The sequence below is a fragment of the Protopterus annectens genome, chromosome 3.part0, assembly GCF_019279795.1.
Source record: "Protopterus annectens isolate FY-2018-M chromosome 3.part0, PAN1.0, whole genome shotgun sequence".
Classification (NCBI taxonomy): Eukaryota; Metazoa; Chordata; order Ceratodontiformes; family Protopteridae; genus Protopterus; species Protopterus annectens.
In genome coordinates this window covers 32959840-32979387 of record NC_056731.1, presented here as the reverse complement: position 1 = coordinate 32979387, position 19548 = coordinate 32959840, and the positions used below count along the sequence as shown (strand labels likewise).

The 19548-nt window shown below is 41.1% G+C and overlaps 1 protein-coding gene across 2 annotated transcripts in view; it reads left to right on the top strand.

Annotated features, from left to right (window-relative positions):
- SPAG6 (sperm associated antigen 6) overlaps positions 1–19548 on the top strand; it is an 812261-nt gene that overhangs the window by 198233 nt on the left and 594480 nt on the right. For both annotated transcript variants that reach the window (XM_044064563.1, XM_044064564.1), the window contains one exon: positions 11808–12013. In XM_044064563.1, coding sequence (XP_043920498.1) covers positions 11808–12013 — 206 coding nt within the window. The remainder of the gene's footprint in view (positions 1–11807; positions 12014–19548) is intronic.

Below are 19548 nucleotides of genomic sequence, written 5' to 3'. Positions count from 1 at the left end.
TATTTGGCCATAAAATTCCCCACACGTTACCTTCATAACCTTTGTGATGTTTGTCTCAGAGTGGGGGACTTGCACAAAAAGTGCCATATCTGTAAAGACTTTAGCTTTTGCATGCTGTTAGAAGGAATAAACTGACATTAAAAGAGTTACTGCATTATGAATCAGCACCGGTGGAAAAAGCCACATCTGAGAACAAGGACAATAACTCCACCAAGGGACCATAACCTGAGAAAAGAAAAGAGATACTGAGGGTAGTGAATTTGAAGTATCCATTTTGGGAAATATGTCACTGGCTGAAGTCCCCCAGACTTTCTGCCTCCCTCCAGGAATTTCTATGGAGACTCCTGCCACATATCCTTCTCATTCTCATCTGAAGTTATTGGCCACTATCAACTCAGAGTGAAGAACAGCTGATAGCTTTTCACTGGAAAAAATAACTTTCAGCCTCATCCCTCGGATCCTACAGATCCCTCATGGGCCCTAGCCTATTTTACAGGGACATCTGATTTTAGCCTTTGTAAATGCCCAGCTTCAATATTGCATCATGTCAACCCCCCCCCCCCCCCCATTCTTAGGGTGGCTTGAGTAGACTGACTGTCTTCCTTTGCTTTTATTCCTCTTCCAGCCTCAGTTTCAGCAACAGCAGCAGGAGCAAAGGAATCAAATCCCATATCTGTATCTGTTCCATTGATATCAGAGGATATTCTTTTACCTGTGCTTATGTCCCCTGCATCTGTGGTTCCTTTGGTGCTGTCCCAGGTATTGGAGTCACTAGGACAAACAGACTATGTTCTGACCACTCAACACCAACTTTGACCACAATGGCATCAGGAGCATTGTCGTTGTTGAGGGGATTGCCATTCAACCCTTAGGTGCTGAAATCTTTTGAGACAACTTTGGCCTTAGAGTGCTTGGTGCCAACAGTGATCTGATCAGGGATTGCCTCTGTGGTGTCACTGCTGACAAGTTCAGTGCTGGATGATATGGACCCAGACTTATTGAGTTATTGTCCCAGGGAGGACCCTTTTAAGGTTCTTTGCAAGGTCAGGTACAGGAACCTGCAGTTCCACCCTGAGATGATGTTAATGCTGGGACCTTAAACTGTTCATCATCTATGCTCCCCATGAACAGAGGACTTCATAAGCCCATGTTGCAGAGATCTGGGGTGCTTTCTTCTCAGGACAGTTTGGATGACTCTCCATCCAGTCCCACCAGGAAGAGGTGGTATAAGATGAAACACCTGTTCTCCCTACTGGAATCCCCTGGAGGATGCCTCTTTTGGTGAGATTGTGGAAATGATTAGACAGAGGGGATCATAGCCCACTGATTTCACTTTCTCAGAGGAAGAAATCTTGCAGGAGGCCTTTTAAGTTCTCTCCTCTTGAGGCATGGGTAGTGCTGCAGCCAGACAAACTAATTGATATAGTGTGTGTTAAAGTCTGGAAAGAGCCAGCTGCGGCTAAACCCATACCCTGAAAGCTTGATAGAGTGTTTCTGACCATCATAAAGGTAAACAGTAAAGGACCTCGTGTAGAGTCCATAATGGTGTCTGCTACCACCAAGAGGAATGTCCCACAGGATGCTCAGGTTCTCCATCCTCCAAAATGGGAACTGGAATGATGGAGAGACCTGGTAAGTGCATTTTTATGTCAAGCACTTTCTCAACTAGAGATTTGAATTATATGGTTCATATGGCCAGATTTCAGAGGGATCTATCTGAAAAAAAAAATAAAAACTACAGACACTCTGAAACAACTCCTTGTGGGTAACCTGTAGAATCCTATATAATATCTTCTATATCTTCATTCTCCATGCATCTGATTCACAGTGCTATAGATGGTGCAACTTAAGCATTAAGCTGTGGCCTGGCAATGAAAAAAACAGGCATGGCTTCATCTGACTGACTTTGTGGGCCACTTTAAGATGGCATTCGTCAGTGCTCCTTTTGACAGCTCCTCCTTGTTTAGGCAGAAGGTGAGAGAGAAATTGTTGCAGTCTGAGTAAGATGGCAAAATGCTCAGAACTCCTGGAGTCAGGTTCTTAACACATCAAAAATCTTTTTAAAGAAATGAAAAAGGTGCCAACAACTTATGGTTTTGGAAGTTCCAACAGCCTCGGAGTAGACAACAGTACAACAGCAGTTCATGTTGCAGAGGGGAATTCCAGTTTAAATACCATACCAGAGGCAAAGGTGGTTTGAACGATCAAAGTTAACAATACAGGTCCTGAAAAGTTCCTCAACTGTCATGCTCTTGTGGCATTAAGGAGTTGTCTTTCCCTCAGTCTCAACACATGATTCACCATCATGCCAAACAGGTGGATAAGGAAATTTATATTCACACGGTATTCTGTTCCCTTTTTGCTGAGCTCTGGAGGTTTGCTGCCACCTCCCCCGACAATTCTACCCCATCAGAATAGGGCAGCAATACAGGAAGACAGATATCCTTTGGAAAAGAGCCATACAAGAGGTCCCACCAGACCAGAGCAGAGAAGGTTTGGGTTCTACTTCAGGCTCTTCTTGGTGCTTAGAAAAACTCAGGACCTTAGACCTCTCCTCATCTTAAGTTGCTCAAATCAATATGTGAAAGTCATTCTGGATGGTCATGGTCCAGTCGATCTTACATTGCATGTAGGCAGGTGACTGGATAAACGTTTTGGAATTCTAAGACATGTACATACAGATCCAGATTGCAAAACAATCAAGGAATTTCCTATGCTTCCAGGTAAGAGCTAATCACTAACAGTTCAAATATCTGACATTTCGTCTCAACACAGCCTGTTGGGTACTTACCAAATGCAAGACTCCAGTAGTGCCCTACATGTGAGTTTTAGAGGTAAGAGTTCTCTCTGACCTGGATGACTGTCTCATAGCAGCCCCCACTATAGAATTACTACTACTTGCAAGACAGCATTTACTTTAGCTGTTTGTATCTTGGGGGATCATGGACAACCTACCAAAGTCTCAGCTACTCCCAACACAGTCCATAGATTTCATTGGCTGCCAGATGGACACAGTCAATTAAAAAGGAAAGTTATCCCCCGACAAAATTACTTTCATAGTAACAAAAGACTTATAGTGGTTGTGGTCCTCAGAGTGTTAGGACTTATGGCCACATCCATTCAGACAGTTCTCTTCATCAGACTGAACATGAAAATTCTTCAGTGAACACTCAGGAGCAATCAGGCACTACAGACAATGAAAGACACTGTCAGTATTCCACATGCATGTATAAAGAGTCTCATGGTGGACAAAACCACAGAACTTTTCAGTGAGAACACCTTTTGTTTGATCCTTCCTAACTTCCATGGGGATGATGGACATGTCCATTTTTGAGTGATGTAGGGGGCATTACCTGCACAGGATGGTCCAGAGTATGTGGAGTCAGCAAGAGGTCAGATCACACATTAATGTGCAGGAGATGAGAACAGTCCTCCTAGTTTGCAGGCTTTTCAGGACTTCCTCCCCAATGGTAAGGTTGCCATCTGCTCAGGCAACATGGCAGTGGTATAGAACAAAAATAAACATGGAAGAACAAGATCATATCCCTTTGCAAAGAAGCCATGAGTGTATGGGAGTGGGCCTTTAAAGTTGCACCACTTTACTGCAGCAATACACATACTGAGGACTTCTAATATGATTGCGGACAGGTTAAGCAAATAAATTCTCTTCCCACATGGAGAGTTTCTCAGCAACTAAATTGCATGTTAAACATTAGAGGTGAGGCAGACACTCTGCTTCACCATTCAACAGCAAGTGCAGAGATTTTTTCAACACTGTCCCTCAAAAAAAGGATAGCCACCAAGAGATGCATTCATCTCCCAGATATGCTCAGAACTAGTTCAAAATGATGTGAAGATTACTGATCCTACAGACATTGCCAACATACTGGCTGACAGGTTCAGTGCAAACTTCTCCCCCCCTCCCCCCCAAAAGGAGAGATATCTATACCAAACGATTGCAGCCCCCCAAACATCTCCAGCGCCCAAGTGAGAACTGCTCTCTCCAAAGCAAAAAACACAGCATCCATGGGACCTGATGGTGTCCCCGGCTGTGTGCTCCATGAACTCAATGAGGAATTAAACCCACAGCTAGGACAGCTGTTTAATCAAAGTCTTACCTCTGGATACGTACCCAGGGAGTGGCGCACTGCAACTGTGGTCCCACTTCACAAAGGCGGTGCCTCCACCGACCCTGGAAATTACCGCCCATTAGCTTGACAAGCCTTATCTGCAAAGCCATGGAGAGGATCATAATGGACCTCATAAATAAAGACATAGGGAATTTGCAGACTTTGGATCCAACCCAGTTTGGCTTTGTCAAAGGCAGATCATGCCTTTTAAACTTGGTTGACTTCTTGAAACAGTCACCAAAGCCATTGACGAGGAAAGGCAGTCCATACAGCCTACCTCGATCTGGCTAAGGCCTTCGATACAATACCCCACTCGGGTATCATTGAAAAACTCATCAGCTTAAATGTTAACCCATACATCACAAGATGGGTTGCAAACTGGCTGAGTGACAGAACCCACAGGGTCAGAGTTGCTCGCGCCATGTCAGACTCAAAGCCTGTCACAAGTGGTGTCCCACAGGGCTCAGTCCTGGGCCCACTCTTGTTTGGCATCTACTTTTCCGAAGAACAAGCAAACACAGGAGGGCTATGGCGGACAAAGTTTGCAGATGACTGCAAACTGGGCGCCATAGTAGAAAACACATCTGACACAGATATCCTTCAGAAGGGTCTCACAGAAACAGATAACTGGTGCCAGAGCCACGGCCTGAAGTTAAATGCCAAAAAATGCATAGTCATACCCTTTGGGAAAAACAAGGTTACCCCTAGCTACCAAATAGGTGGCAATCCACTGAGCACAGAAGAAGTTATCAGGGACCTGGGGACCCAGGTTGATAGTAGTCTGTCATTCGACACCCATGTAGCTAAAGTAGTTAGGAAGACCTTCTACATTGCCCACCTTATCATGAAGGGATTCTCATCTAGATCAAGGGAGGTCATAGTCTCCCTTTACTCATCACTCATCAGACCAATGATTGAGTACAATGCCCCATTCGGGATGTATCTGACCCGACACTTGCAGCAGCTGGAGAGGCCACAAAAGTTCCTCACCAAAAGGATAAAGGGTCTCAAAAATCTGTCCTATGCTGCCCGACTGAAAGAACTCCAGCTCTATTCAGTCGCCTGACGCTTGCTCAGAGGTGACCTTTGCCTAACATACAAGGCCATGTCAAACCCAGATTTGATGAATATGCTTCACCTCAAAAAATCTAGATCCATCAGAGCCACAAGGGTGGGAGACTTAAACCTTGACACGGCTATTAATAGGACGTGCTGGAGGGATAGATTCATCACCCAAAGACTCCCTATGCTGTGGAACAAAATCCCGGTACATGTGAGGCAGAGCACCTCGCTGGCCTTGTTCAAGAGAAATCTTGACCAATGGATGGGAGATCGCAGATATACCCCAGGGATTACCTCAGTGTCACTGCTCGACAGAGGCACAGCAAAATAATGGGTATAGTTCCCCATACTAAAGGGGTGGCGTAAGCCACAAAACGATGGGCTAGGCTTGTAAATGCCCTCGGGCAGATAGCCTAGTATGAACCTATGAACCTATGAACCTATGAACCTATTCACCCATGACTGGCCCTGGGTCTCATGTACATTTCTCCCACTTCTCTTATTTCTCTTATAACCAGCTTTATCCAGAAAAACAAGATGTGGAAACTGAAGGTCATTCTCATAGCCCCATTCTGGGCATGCCAGAAATGATTCCACTTATTGTAGCCTCATCTAAAGAGAAGACCACTTCTCCTGCTACAACACCACTGTCTGCTGTCACATCCATCCAGGTTGCCTCACCCAGACATTTGCTCCTTTCATCTAACCACATAGTATAACCACTTCCATTGATGGCTAAGAACCTGACATGTCCTAACAAGATTATTAGTTTACTAAGTGTCTCTCAGAAATCTTTGTTACAAAAAATATATAAAGGTAAATGGAAAATATTTAATTTATGGGCATCAAGTAAAGGCGTAGAACCTACTGCATTCTCCCTCTCACAAGTGCTTACCTTTTTGTCTCAGATATTCCAAGAGAGTTTTTGCTCCATCAACATGTATCTGGCAACTGTTTCATCCTTTCACTTTGTTTTTTTGTCATCCTCCCTAGCATCACGCAAGATATACAAAGCCTTTTTGAAAGGAGTGTTCACTTCAGACCTACTTTGGTTAGACCTGCCCCTTCCTGGGACTTAAATTCTGTAATGGAAAAGCTAATGAACCCTCCCTTTAAACCAGCCAGTTCTGCTGTCTTAAAATTTTTGATTTTGAAGACTGTCCTAATGACCATTACTTCAGTGAGAAGGGTCTCAGAGATTTATGCTTAATCCTCCGGATACCCACACTTGTTTTTCTTTTTTTTTTTTTTTTTATCCAGCTTCCACACAGAAGACACTCTAGCTGAGAATCAAACGGGACAACGTCTTGCTATGAGGCGACAATGCTACCGTAGCACCACCACCGCAGTTTCCAAAAGGTGCAAATAAAGTGGAATATTAAGTATAGTGTATGGATGCCTACATGCAACTTCATTTTTATCTCAGTCATACAAAAGAATTTAGGAAACAGTTGTTTGCATCCTTCTGACCTGCCAAAAGATGTCTAAACTTACCTACTCTAAAGTGTTATGGAACTGCATTTCCTATTGCTAGACTTCCAAAGGAAAAACCTTAATCGCTACAACAAAAGCACACTCTATCAGGGCTCAGGCTATTTCAGCTGTCTCTCTTCGGACATTACCCTTGGAAAGCATAGCAACAGCTTCCACATACTCAGCCTTACATAATTTTGCAAAACTTTAAAGTTTGGGTACCCTTTCTAGGGCTCCAGCTTCCGTTTGGGCCACCATTCTTAAAGGCTTGCTGGCTTAGGCTACCCAACGTTAGCATCAGATTCTATCCAGCTATTGCAGTGCCAGGACAATAACAGATTAAATATGCAAATTATGTACTTACCAGAATGTTAGATTGTCTGGTCTCTGAGGAGCCTGTAGGAATCCTTAAGTCCTGGTTATCCTCAGGTTTGCTAGTTTTAATTGCTGACTGTCGTGTATGAAACTTTTAGTCATTTATGAAATATGGCTGATAATTTTTTACTCAATCATGATTATCATGTTAGAGCAGAGAATTATGGGTCAGGGAAGGAACTCAAACTTGTGGGGAGTCTTGTAGTAAAAAAAAGGTTCCAAGGTGACTAGTCTAGCAGTTCCAGTGTCTGGAGAGAGACCACATAAATTTATCATTCTGGCAGGTACATAACTTAGAATTTTACCATGTGATGTTTGGTGATTTTCACATTCTGATATTCACCTTCTATGAAACAGTTTTTAAAAGGGGTCTTACAGTTCAGGTTACCATTGAAACTGGTACCTTCTCCATGTGATCTAACTTTGTTCTTGCACAACTGACTCTGCCATCCTTTAAACTGGCAGCCACTGCAGCTCTGAAGTTTCTTTCTAGGATTTTTTTTGTAGCCATCATCTCTACTAGAACCACAGAATTATACTGCTTTATGTGCTACGTGTTTACATGGTCTTTTAAAAAGACCGGATAGCCCTTAGGACCAGTCTTACATTTATATTTAAAGTATGTATAATGTTTTCAGAAGTGACATTTAACCAGATCATCCAGCTACCACTTTTCTTTCTAAACTCACAAAACAAAGGGAAAAAGATCTTACATAGACAGCTTAGGTTTTATCTTGGTTGGACCTTGGATTTGAGGTAAATTTGCCAACTTTTTATATGACTCATACCTGACAAGCAAGGGAGATTTGTTTCTAAGAAAACCATACCCAAATGTCTAGCAGTTGCTTTGTCTTCTTTTGTGAATACCACAGGAAATTGTTACAGTACCAGATTACAGCATACTCCACAAGGGCAGCCTCTTCTACTTCAGTCATTTTCAGGAACATTTCAGCACAAAAAACTTGTGCAGTTTCTGCATAGACCTTCACTCACAAATTTTTCTTAAGGAATACAAACTGGACAAGCTGTCCAGGAGATGGGCAGACCTTGCATCTACAGAACTGCAGGGATCATGAATTCCCAATCCCCAACTCTAAGCCTGTGTTCATCTCAGGTACTGCTTTAGTACTCTGTCATGTGTAATGAATTATACTGTAGCTTGTGATCCTCATGATGAATATGGTACAGTTGGGTGAGCAGACTCATTATAACCTGAGATGTCTGTGTAAGATTATTGTTATAGTACAGGCTCCCTCCTTTCACTCATTGTCTGCTTCCCTTTGCTTGTTGGTTTAGGAGTTGAGAATGTTTGCTTTTAGGTGGACACTCTATCCTACATGTCATATTGGTTCTAAAAGTGGGATAGACTTCAAAGCTCACTTCATGAATCTCAAAAGCTCAATTGGTGACCTATCCACAGTAATAGAATGATCAGCCCTGCATGCGACATGTGAAAATCCTGTAGGTCAGACTGGAACGAGTTATACTGCAGCACTGACAGTACTCAAACATTTATGGTTGTGATGAGTATGCTGACACAGCTGTATTCTTCCTTCCCCTCCATACCACATGGTCACATCTATCTTAATCATTCTGTGTTAATTTGGTTGTATAGCTGAGTTTAAAACATTTTTGTTTATTAAACTAATGGTGACTGAAATTTTACAGCCTTGTTTAGCAGTGGTTGTTTATCAAAACAGTCATTTGACTAGAAGAGGTCCTGATGGGAGGAATACAGAAAATGATGGTTGTATGTGTATGACATTATACATGCTGTTTATTCTTCCATGAAGAAGTTCATCAGACTAGTTATATAGGTATAACCTTCCACTGGTTACCTGGACAGTATGATTTTTTTCATAGAAAGAGGCAACTTCTTCATTTTCCATTGTCTGACAGACAGTGCAGAGGATTAAGGATATAAGCCATTAATGAACTGCTTCCTGTATTAATGGGTTTGATTCCCTCAAACTCCATTTGCCCACTGTGTGACTGAGAAAGTCACTTAATCAGATAGTTTTCTGGGTGGGAAATCAGGCTAGGCTTTTCAGTGGGCTTCTTCATAGCATGCCAGTAACTACCTATGAAACTGAGTGAAAGTTAGACACTGACGTGCTGTAATTATTGGCTCATTAAGTCAGTATCAAAAGTGCATATACTATTTCTGCCATTTTGAAACCAGGCTTCAGAATCTCATACTTTCTGTTCCAGGGCTTCAGTTATGGTTAAATATATTAGTTAGGTAGCCAATTCCATCTTCTAGGGACATACTTCCTAGGGCTGTACTTTATTACTGCTTAAGAAAGAAGTGAGGCCAAGACTGCCTACAGAGGGATCTTTATAACCCAACCAGATAACTAAGAGGATAAGGACAATTCAGTTGTCTACCATTATAGTGAGCACTTCACACAATTGTAGATTGCAGTTAATTCACTTCTGAATAAAACAATGCAGACTCTGTTTTTAAAACTATGACTCCTAAACAACATTGCTATTCCACATAGAATATGGTGGTTAATATTAGTGCTGTTACAGTGCCTTCAAATATATATTTGCATCTAACAAAATGCACATTTTCTCCTTGTTCTGTACATATGACCGAAGGGACACTTAGTTTTATTTTGGTTGAGCTGCATATACTACTGTTTATGATAAGTAATACTTATCTTTAGCTTTAGAAAATAAGTTGTGTCTAAAAGCAGAATATGGCAGAAACACTGCAATGTTTTGTTTGAGTTTTATAATGCTGCTGGAATACTATAAAATGTTTCTTTAAATTATTATATCTTTTTGACAAAGTTCCTTCAAAATGGTTGTGAAACACTCATTTCAACCAGTAGATTTGTATTCTATATTACAAGTGATTGTATCTTCCAAATACTAGATTTATTGAAAGAAGGACTGGACACTATTGCCATTTTGACAGCTGAGACTATTAATCGTAAGCAGTGAGCACATCTGTTAATTTGTTCACAAGTAGCAAATCTATCTAAAGGAAGGATGACAAGCACTGGTAGAGGTCACATAGTCACTGTCAGCATGACACCTTTTTTTTTGTGAGTGGGGCTTCCATATGAAGAACTTGAACAAAAAAAAAATTCTGCTAGCTGCTAAGATATGATGTTTAGTTGAAAAATATGGCAGACTTAAGACACAGAAACTAAAAATGTAATTTAAGACAAACTAAAGTAAAAACAGACTGCCATACCAAGCCACGACCCTTATTAGACAAGATGTACAGCTCAGGATTCTACCTATTTGTTATAGTGCTACAGCCTCTCAAAAGAACTTGAGTGAAGGTACTCACCTTAATCATTTAGATCTTTTAGACAGGGGAGAGGGGAGAAAGGCTCTTTTATAGCGGTGCAGATATAGTCCTTGACTTGTTCTTCTGAATTTGTGGGGCACGTAGCGGTTTATACAGTTTTGTTTGAAAAATATTGAATTTGTATTAATGGCTTGCAATTGCCTTGCTTAAATACCTGAAGATGACGTGGAGCAGGAAGGCACACAGCACCTCTGTAATACTACTGTACTTGCCAAAGCACAAGACTGACACTGCTCATCTGCCAAGGTGACTTGGAAACTTCTGAAAGGAAAAAGGTCAGCAGTTACCCATTTGTTATACTGTTGCAAGAGCCTGTCTCTCAATTTTCTGCTGTTATGCTGAGTACCCTCACTCAGTTTTGCTTTACAATAAGTGTCTCACATGACTTACAAACTGGTGTTAATTTTATACTATACATGTAAGCAAGCTGCAACTTCCTGTTTCAGTCTGTTTTTCTTTGCGACAGAAATCTATGGAACCCAACAATATTTGCTAGCAGGTAATTCATCTTAACAGACTAAGTTGCTGTCACATTGCCCAACACACACACACACACACACACACACACACACACACACACACACACACACACACACACACACACACACACACACACACACACACACACACACACACACACACACACACACACACATTTTCTTCTTACTGGTCTCAATGCTTCTTATAGAACCACAAGTTGTTCTTAGAGAGGATTAGCATTTTTTTTTTCTTAGTGGCAAAGTTTTGCTTTTCAAAACTGTTGAAGAGTTTAGTCTCGAGTAAATGAAATAAACAATTCACATAATAAACTTCTAGTTTAGTAAGATTATTATGATTAAATCATGATTTTTCGGGTTGAAACACCTACAAAAAATGTTGCTTTTTTAATGATAAATAATACGGAGTGCATGATGCAATCAAAGGTCTGGAAGCTAAATAAATATCCATGCAGTGCTATAGCAGCAAGAAACATCAATGGTTGGTGAGCTCTAAAATCAGCAACTTTAGGTCTTTGATAAAGTTTATGAACTAAATGTTATTTCCTTTATTCAGAAGGGTTCCTTTTCCTTTAGCATTTTAGTGAAAGGTTAAATGCTAACCTGAATTAAAATACTGTACTGAATATTTATGCTATTTATCATGTCACTGAGCAATTAAGCAAATTTTTTGGAAAGGGAAGAGTTTGAAGTAGCTCAATCTTTTACAAATTTGGTTTGAACCTTAAACGCCTGCATATGTGTGGTCAGTTCATTGACCTGTGCTTTTCAAGAGAGGATTATTCTTTTTTTTTCACATTCCAAACTGAGAAAGTTGATTTGAAATGCAGATGTGAAAAATGGAAGTCTTTTCTCCTTTATTCTTTTCTGTATATGACAGTGTGAAAAATAGCTGGGGCAAGGGTCAGTCACCCTTGTTCATTTTTTTTTCTTGACATACAGAGCTAGCACAAGCTGTGGTGGATGCAGGCGCTGTTCCTCTTTTAGTTCTCTGTATCCAGGAACCTGAAATTGCTTTGAAAAGGATTGCTGCATCAGCTCTCAGTGATATCTCTAAGCATTCTCCGGAGCTGGCTCAGACAGTTGTGGATGCCGGTGCTATTGCTCACTTAGCCCAGATGATACTGAACCCTGATGCCAAACTGAAGGTAATTTTACTGGAAATATGCTGTCCTTAAACAGAAAGGCAAAATGGTTGCCTGTTCTGTAGGCATTAAATGCAGATTACATTCTTGTGCATTTGTACACCATTGTTAGTATTAGCTGGTTAGCCTTTTTACTGTAATTATGATTAACATGTCTTCTGAAATGTGTGTCATCTTTGTGGTGCAATTAATCACCAACTACTTTTTCTGATTTACTTTAAGTCACCAAAGTGATCCAGTACTCTGTTATTGCCATATATTGTAAACTTATAATTTGTTTAGAAATTGGTACTTGACAATTAAGGAAGGTTATTGTAATGCATACAAATTTGAGCTTTTATGCTAAAAGTCTGCCAGGTGTACATACTTATAATTGCCATCTGTTTCACTGGGTCAGAAATTCACAGATATCTTATAGCACAAGTAGGTCGCACTAGCAGAAGGGTAGTTTTCATCAAAAAACAGTTCTAAATAACCATTTATTGCTGAAGGAAAACTGGCAATATGGTGACCCTGTGGTAGATGAACAAATGAAAGAGGAAGGTAAGTATACAGAGTAGGGTGGCTTTTACTTTATCAGATGATTAACAGATGCTAAGAGCTAGTGGAAGATACACTGAACAGTTCTGTAAATGGAATTGCTCTTTGAGCAGTTACAGTATCAAATGCTGTTAAGTCCAAAGCTAAATGCAGTAAAAAGTCAGAGATGAAAAAAAGTAGAGATATGAGCAACAACATAGATAATGTGGCATTATTTTGGCAAGCTTACAGCTGAGTCTGGGGATGCAGAGCAAAGAAGCACTAAGGGCATGTTGTACCCTGACATATTAAGACGTTTTTGTGTCCTAATCTGCCTGCAGATACTGTGGCACTGAAGGACAATACCTTATTGAGTGAATTTTACTGCTGTAGCTTTGCTGGCTGTGTGAATCTGGCGTGCAGGCATAGAATGCCTATGGCTTCTCCATCTTAGTGGAGACAACACTAACAACTGTCACATACATTCTTTTTTTTTGAGGTAACTTTGAGAGGTTGGTGAGACACAGATAACATCTGACAATTCCCCACTTCCTTCTTGTTTCCTCAGTTCCTCACTACATTTCTGAGTCTTTTGAATGTATAGGGTAGACAAACATAGTGCGGAGACTGTATAGATTCATGGATATGTCCTCATTGCTTGCAGTTGATTTCACCCTTGTGAAATATATGAACCTCTTTGCCAAAATGAGCTATATCAACTGCAGGGGGTTACATGACAACACCGTTTAGGTAGTAAGCAGTGCTGAATGGCACTTTACAAGTATCTCTGTCACTCAACTTGTAAGCACTTCTGTAGTGCTCATTTATAGCATGCAAGTAGGCTGTGACCTCGGTTTACATCTGGCAATATAACCATTGTGCATCAAACAGGTGTTTGACAAAGATACATACTACTAATTACGGAGGAAGGCCAGGGCAAAACAGCTTGCTGGAAATAGTATAAAAACTGATGCAGAAATGCCAAATTTGAGGTAAGTCTGGTCTCCCAGGCCAAGAACAACTACAAGACATTCTTTAGCTATGTCGGCAACCTCAAAAGCAATACACAATTGTGTGCAGAGCTCATTGTTAATGGATCCACCTACACTGAGCCAGAAGATATAGCAAACCTACTGGCAGACAAATTCAGCCATAAATTTACCCCTCTTTTCCAACCGGCCTTCCCTCAGGAATTACCATCAAATGTAACTCCCCCAACTATCACTAGGGAACAGGTACTCAATGCTGTATCTAAGGCCAAGGACACTGCATCAATGGGCCCTGACAGCATTCCAGACTGCCTTCTAAATAACATAAAATACTACCTTTCAACCATTTTGGAATCACTATTTAGCCATAACTTCCAAACAGACTTTGTGCCTTATGAATGGAGAATGGCAGCCATCATCCCTCTGCACAAAGGCAGGGCATCTATGTACGCTGGAAACTACAGACCCATCAGTCTCACTAGTCTCATATGTACAGCCATGGAAAGAGTTATCATGGAAATGATCAATAATGACATAGGAATTCTCCTGACACTGGATCCAACCCAGTTTATTTTTGTCAAGGGCAGGTCATGCCTACTCAGTCTGGTGGACTTCTTTGAGAAGGTCACTAAAGCAATAGATGAGGGCAGATGGTACATACTGTCTATTTTGACCTCACCAAAACATTTGACACAATATCCCACTCAGGCATTGTTCCCAAACTCAGGAAGTTAGGTATAAACCCTTATGTCACTGGTGGATAGCCAGCTGGCTAACAGACAGGCCCCAGGAAATTAGAAGTTAGAACTGGTGAGTCCACTTCCGTAAAGAGGCCAGTCATTGGCCGTCCATCTTGGATCAATTCTGGAACTGCTCCATTTGGCATCTATTTCTCTGAAGTCAAAGCCAGTGTCAAGGGCCTCTAGCTGACCAAACATGTGGACAGTTGCAAATTAGGAGGACTCACAGAATCCCCTACCAACACTAACGTTCTCCAAGAAGGGCTGAAAAGTCATATAAATGGTGTTAGATCCAAGGACTAAAACTAAATACCAAGAAATGCATAATATTATCTTTTGGGAAGATAACCACACCTGATAACTACCAGATTGGCAATATACCCTTAAGAGTCAACCAGGTAGTCAGGGCCTTTGGGACACACAGACAGCAGTCTAGCCTTTGACCATTACATGTTGATGGTAGTAAGGAAATCATCTATGCTGTGCAGCTTATATACAAAACTATGTCATCTAGGTCGAAGAAGCTTATTGTCCCACTGTATTCAGCACTCATCAGAGCTATCATTGAGTACAATCCCCCCTTTAGTATGTACCTAACCAGGCACATCCAACAACTGGAACATCCATAGAGGTTCCTCTCTGAAAAAAATGCAGGGAATACATAACTTGTCCTATGCAGACTGCCTCAAAACCTTATCCCTGTATTCTGTCTCCTACAGGCTGTTGAGGGGAGATCTATGCCTGGCATCCAAGGCATCATTGGATCCCTCTCTGATGGACCTTCTGTATATATGCAAAACAAACAGCGCCAGAACTATTTGATATAAAGACTTAAACCTTGCATGTGATACAAATAAGACCCACTGGAGAAAAAGGTATGTCTCCCAGAAACTGCCCCTTCTCAGGAATAGGCTCCTAATCCATGTGAAACAGAGTTCCTCCCTAACACAATTCATTTGTAACTTGGACATCTGGATGGGGATCCAGAAATTTACCATGGTTTGGCACCTATGTCTCAAATGGACACAGGAAGCCTGTAAATGGTTCATCTCCAAGGCCCCTGGGTGTACATTTTTCATCGTTCAAGCTACTGCTTATACTGCCAAGATTACCAGAACTTGTCAGATATTTGGGATGCATGTCTAGGCTAAAAAAGGCCCCAGTGTCATTATACTAGTACACATTTATTAACCTAAGAACATTTCTCTCATTGTTGTCATAACAGAATTCAAAGTATATAATTTGTTTTGGAATAAGTGAAACGTTCTGACCATGCTTTAGACTTAATGCAAAAAATGTAGTATAATGGCAGTTGAGAAACAAGATTTTCCCACTGATTATCACAAAAATGGAACAGATAGTTATGAAAGAACTAGGTACTTTTGGTTACAGTAAACTGTCCATAGGTAGTAAAGTGCCATTTATGGTAAATAGAGCTTTTTCCATTGCCCAGTTAATCATCCAAGGTATTGCCTCAAGGTCCAAAGAAGTCCCAGTCACCCTGTATTCTTCCATTGTTAGACTTATTATTACATATAATGCTGTGAATAGTACGTATCTTACCAAACACATACTATAGCTTGAAATGCTTCACTGTTTCCAAGTCAAGTGAATTAAAGGCTCCCTTAGCTATCCAGATACATTCATTTCTTTCATTTTTTTCCACTTGTGCATATTCCTGTGTGGAGATCTCAGCCTTACTTTTCAGGCTATGAAAGACTCTGTTTTACAAGATCTTCTCTACCTCAGAAGCACTGGTAATGTTAGAAATATTTTCTCGTAAACTCCCAGCTTACATTATAACATAAATAAGGCTACTTGGAGGAATGGGTTTTTTACCTAAATAATTCCCTACTTTTGGAACAAAGTTCTCCTGCATGTTAAATGATGCAACACATTATCCTCTGCACGGTAAATCTTCACAGTTTAATTGATTCACAGAATTAGTAGTATGGCCCTTATCAGGAAGGGAGTCAGTCCAGTAGGTTCTACTTCCAAGGATGCATGGCAGAGCTATGCATGGTTGTTGAAATAACCTGCCCAGTACTAACCTATGAAGCTGTAAATGTAATATGTAAAAAGAAGGTAAGACCCTCACAGCTGTGGCTGTGAAATTCCAACCTCTACTGTATATATTTTCAAGGATGCAGAAGAACCAGTGCCATATGTGGTTTCAATGTGGCATACAGCCCAGGCCGCTGGAATGAGGCTCAACACACAGGGCAACTTTCAAGGGGTCATGAGCCCAGAGGGAAAAGGTTTATGTGCTTCCCAAGAGGTCAAGGTCTATCCATGGGTGGACAGCAGTAGTCCTGAATCCTCACCTGATTGTTCTGCTATGGGTGCAGTCAGGGGCTGTCTGTCCCTCCATCCATCGTTTTTGGATCAGGACATTATCCAGAAGGTAGTTTATCACCTTTACAGCTCTCTCCTATCCCATTGTCCCTACCCTTACCCAATATCCCACCCCCTAAGAAAAATGTAAGGAAGGTAATATCAAACCACCTGTTAAAAATTACCATCCAAGAGGTCCCACCATACCAGAAAGTATTAAGATACTAGTCCATGATTTTTTAGCACCCAAACGAGACAAATAGTTCAGGCTAGTTTTAGACTTAAGTGACCTAAACATCTTTATTCTCAAACCTTTTAGATGGTCATAATTTAATGGTGCAGACCATCCCTCCCTGCTTATCAGAAGATCAGATGTGCTCTTCTGACCTCAGGGTTGCCTACTTACACATCAAAACCACAAAGGAGTCCAGATAGTATTTATGTTTCTGGGTAAGTGTCTGTTTTGACCAGTTCCAGATGCTGCCATTCAGTCTCACCTCTACCTACAGGGTACTCGTCAAGGGCATGTCTGTGTTTGTAGCCTGGTAGAGGGACTCAAGATCTTCCTGTACTAAGACTTTGTTGGGTTCAGGCTATGAAGACATTCAAGAAGTCTTTGCTTAGGACTTCTCATTCCCTGGGAATAACAGTGAATCATGATAAGTGTATCTGTAATGTATTGTATTATGACTTGTGTCTTTCTGAGGAAGAAATCCGAAAACGCAGTTTTGTTTTTACAAGCGTTAATTAAAACCTTTTTATCATTCTACGTTTATTTTGAGTTATTTGACTGAATCAACTCTGATTCTTCAGTTTTGGGTCTCATACCCTCATTTGGTCTCCGGGGTGAACCTATTTTGTGTGGAATCATGATAAGTCCCAATTAACACTTTAACAGCTGTTGACCATCACAGGATGCAAGTTGTAACAGTCTATTGGCATGCACATCTACATGAATAGTGGCTATTCTCTCTACAGGTCCAGGTTTTTAAGATCCTGAATTCCAGCACTGGTTCAGGTCATTTGTGCCTTAAGACTTTGGGACTGATGTCTGAAGTCATTTATGTGATTTGGGACTCTGGGCTTTGCATAAGATTGCTACAATGAAGAGTATGCATTCAGTTGTTTCAAAATTCAGATTCCATATCTGATCCTGAAATAATCTCTAAAGCCTGCAAATAACACCTATGGTGGTGGATACTACAATCATATTTGTGGGAATCCCTCACAGTTACTAACTCCAAAGTCATCAGTCAATACAGATGCATCTACCGTAGTGTAGGAGGGCATTACAACAGGCAATCAGTACAGGATGTCTATTCAACCTCCATATCAACTCCTTTGATATGTGGGTAGTCCAGACTTGCCTTTCAGTGCTTCATTCCGCAACACGATTGCCATTCATTCTGACAACATGCTGTTAGTGTGGTACATCAACGAGTGGGGTTCCCACACCTATCCTTTGAACCAAGAGGCTTTGATAGTCTTACAGTGAGACATTCAGTCCCTGGGATTCCTAACAGCCAGTTATATTCTGGGAAACCCAGGTGTGCTGCAGAGTCACTGTATGTTAATGCCACATAAGTTAGTGAATTATTCTTTCTCTAGGGAAAGCCTCAACATGACCTGTTTGTGTCCCTGGCCATTATCTGTGGAAGGCCATCTCAAAGATGTTGTCATTCACAAATTGCTCTCTGGGCTTCTCTATGCTTCTCCTCCATTTCTTCTTATGATGTGGTTCATTCAGAAACTCAGATTCATTTCATGAGGCAAAGGTCCTCCTACCCATTTTGAGAGGTATTTATTTTTTATTTATTTATTATTTATTTGTCTTTGTTTACTGGGAAAGCCCATCTGGGTAATACCCATTTTCAGCAGAGGCCCGAGGAGAAAAGCTCCATTTGCTTACATTGCATTATTCTAAGTTCCAGTCAGATACAGAGTAGTTACATTTCTATTTACATTTATACACAAACAGTAGATGTTAAGTTGTCCAATCTTGCCTTCGTTCTTGCTGGATGGGTTCGGAGCTGATCCTCGGCTCTGACTCAGCCACTTACTATAGCTCGAGAGCTCTTTACTGGCTCGAGGCTACCCCTTATCCCAGAATGCACAGCGCCAGCTACCCAGATCTCGTTTGCTGCTTTAGCTGTGAGGTTGCAATCAGTATTGGCTCAGGCTTAGTATAATTTTTTGTCTCTTTTAAACTCAAATATTGTGCTTAAAATTTTATATAATTCTTCTTTGGTAGTAGTTTGTAAGTTTCTTTTATTGTAAACCCCCTTATCTCGTCCTTGTGCTTTACTTTGGTGCTGTGTTGGCTGTTGCCCCTTAGTCGCTAGGCCTTCTGTTATTCCCTGAACTCATTTAACTTAGATAGTTCTCCCCCCCTTAAGGACAGCCATTTAAGTTAGAGGCTGTCCTTTAAGGTCTTTATTAATTTTTAGTTTTTCTATTGAAGTTTGACTTTTACTAAAATGTCTTAGAAAATAAACCAGCAATTTTCCGAAGTTCGGCTTTTGGCACTCTTTCAGTAGTTTGGTGTTCATTGTGGATTGTTTGTAAAATGTCTAAGAAAGTTAAAACCTCTGGTTTTAAAAAGTGTGACTCATGCTGTCAGAAGATGTCTCTGACAGATGGGCACACTAGTTGTGTTTATTGCTTGGGGGCTCTGCACCTGCAGGACTCTTGTGCTATTTGTCATGCCTTTAGTCCAAGGGTCCTGCAGGAGCAGTAAAACAAGCTTATCCTCCATGGATTATTAAAACAGGATTCTCTGGCTAAAGCATGTCAGCCAGTGAAACCTTTGAAATCAGTCAAGCCATTGGCTCCATGTTCGGAACTGACCTGTGAGCTTGACAAACCAAGTGTGTCGGTGCCGGCTGGCACCGACAAGACTACCCCTCCGTCGGCTCCAACTGTTACTTTGGAGCCATCTCTGAGCCACAAAAGAGCT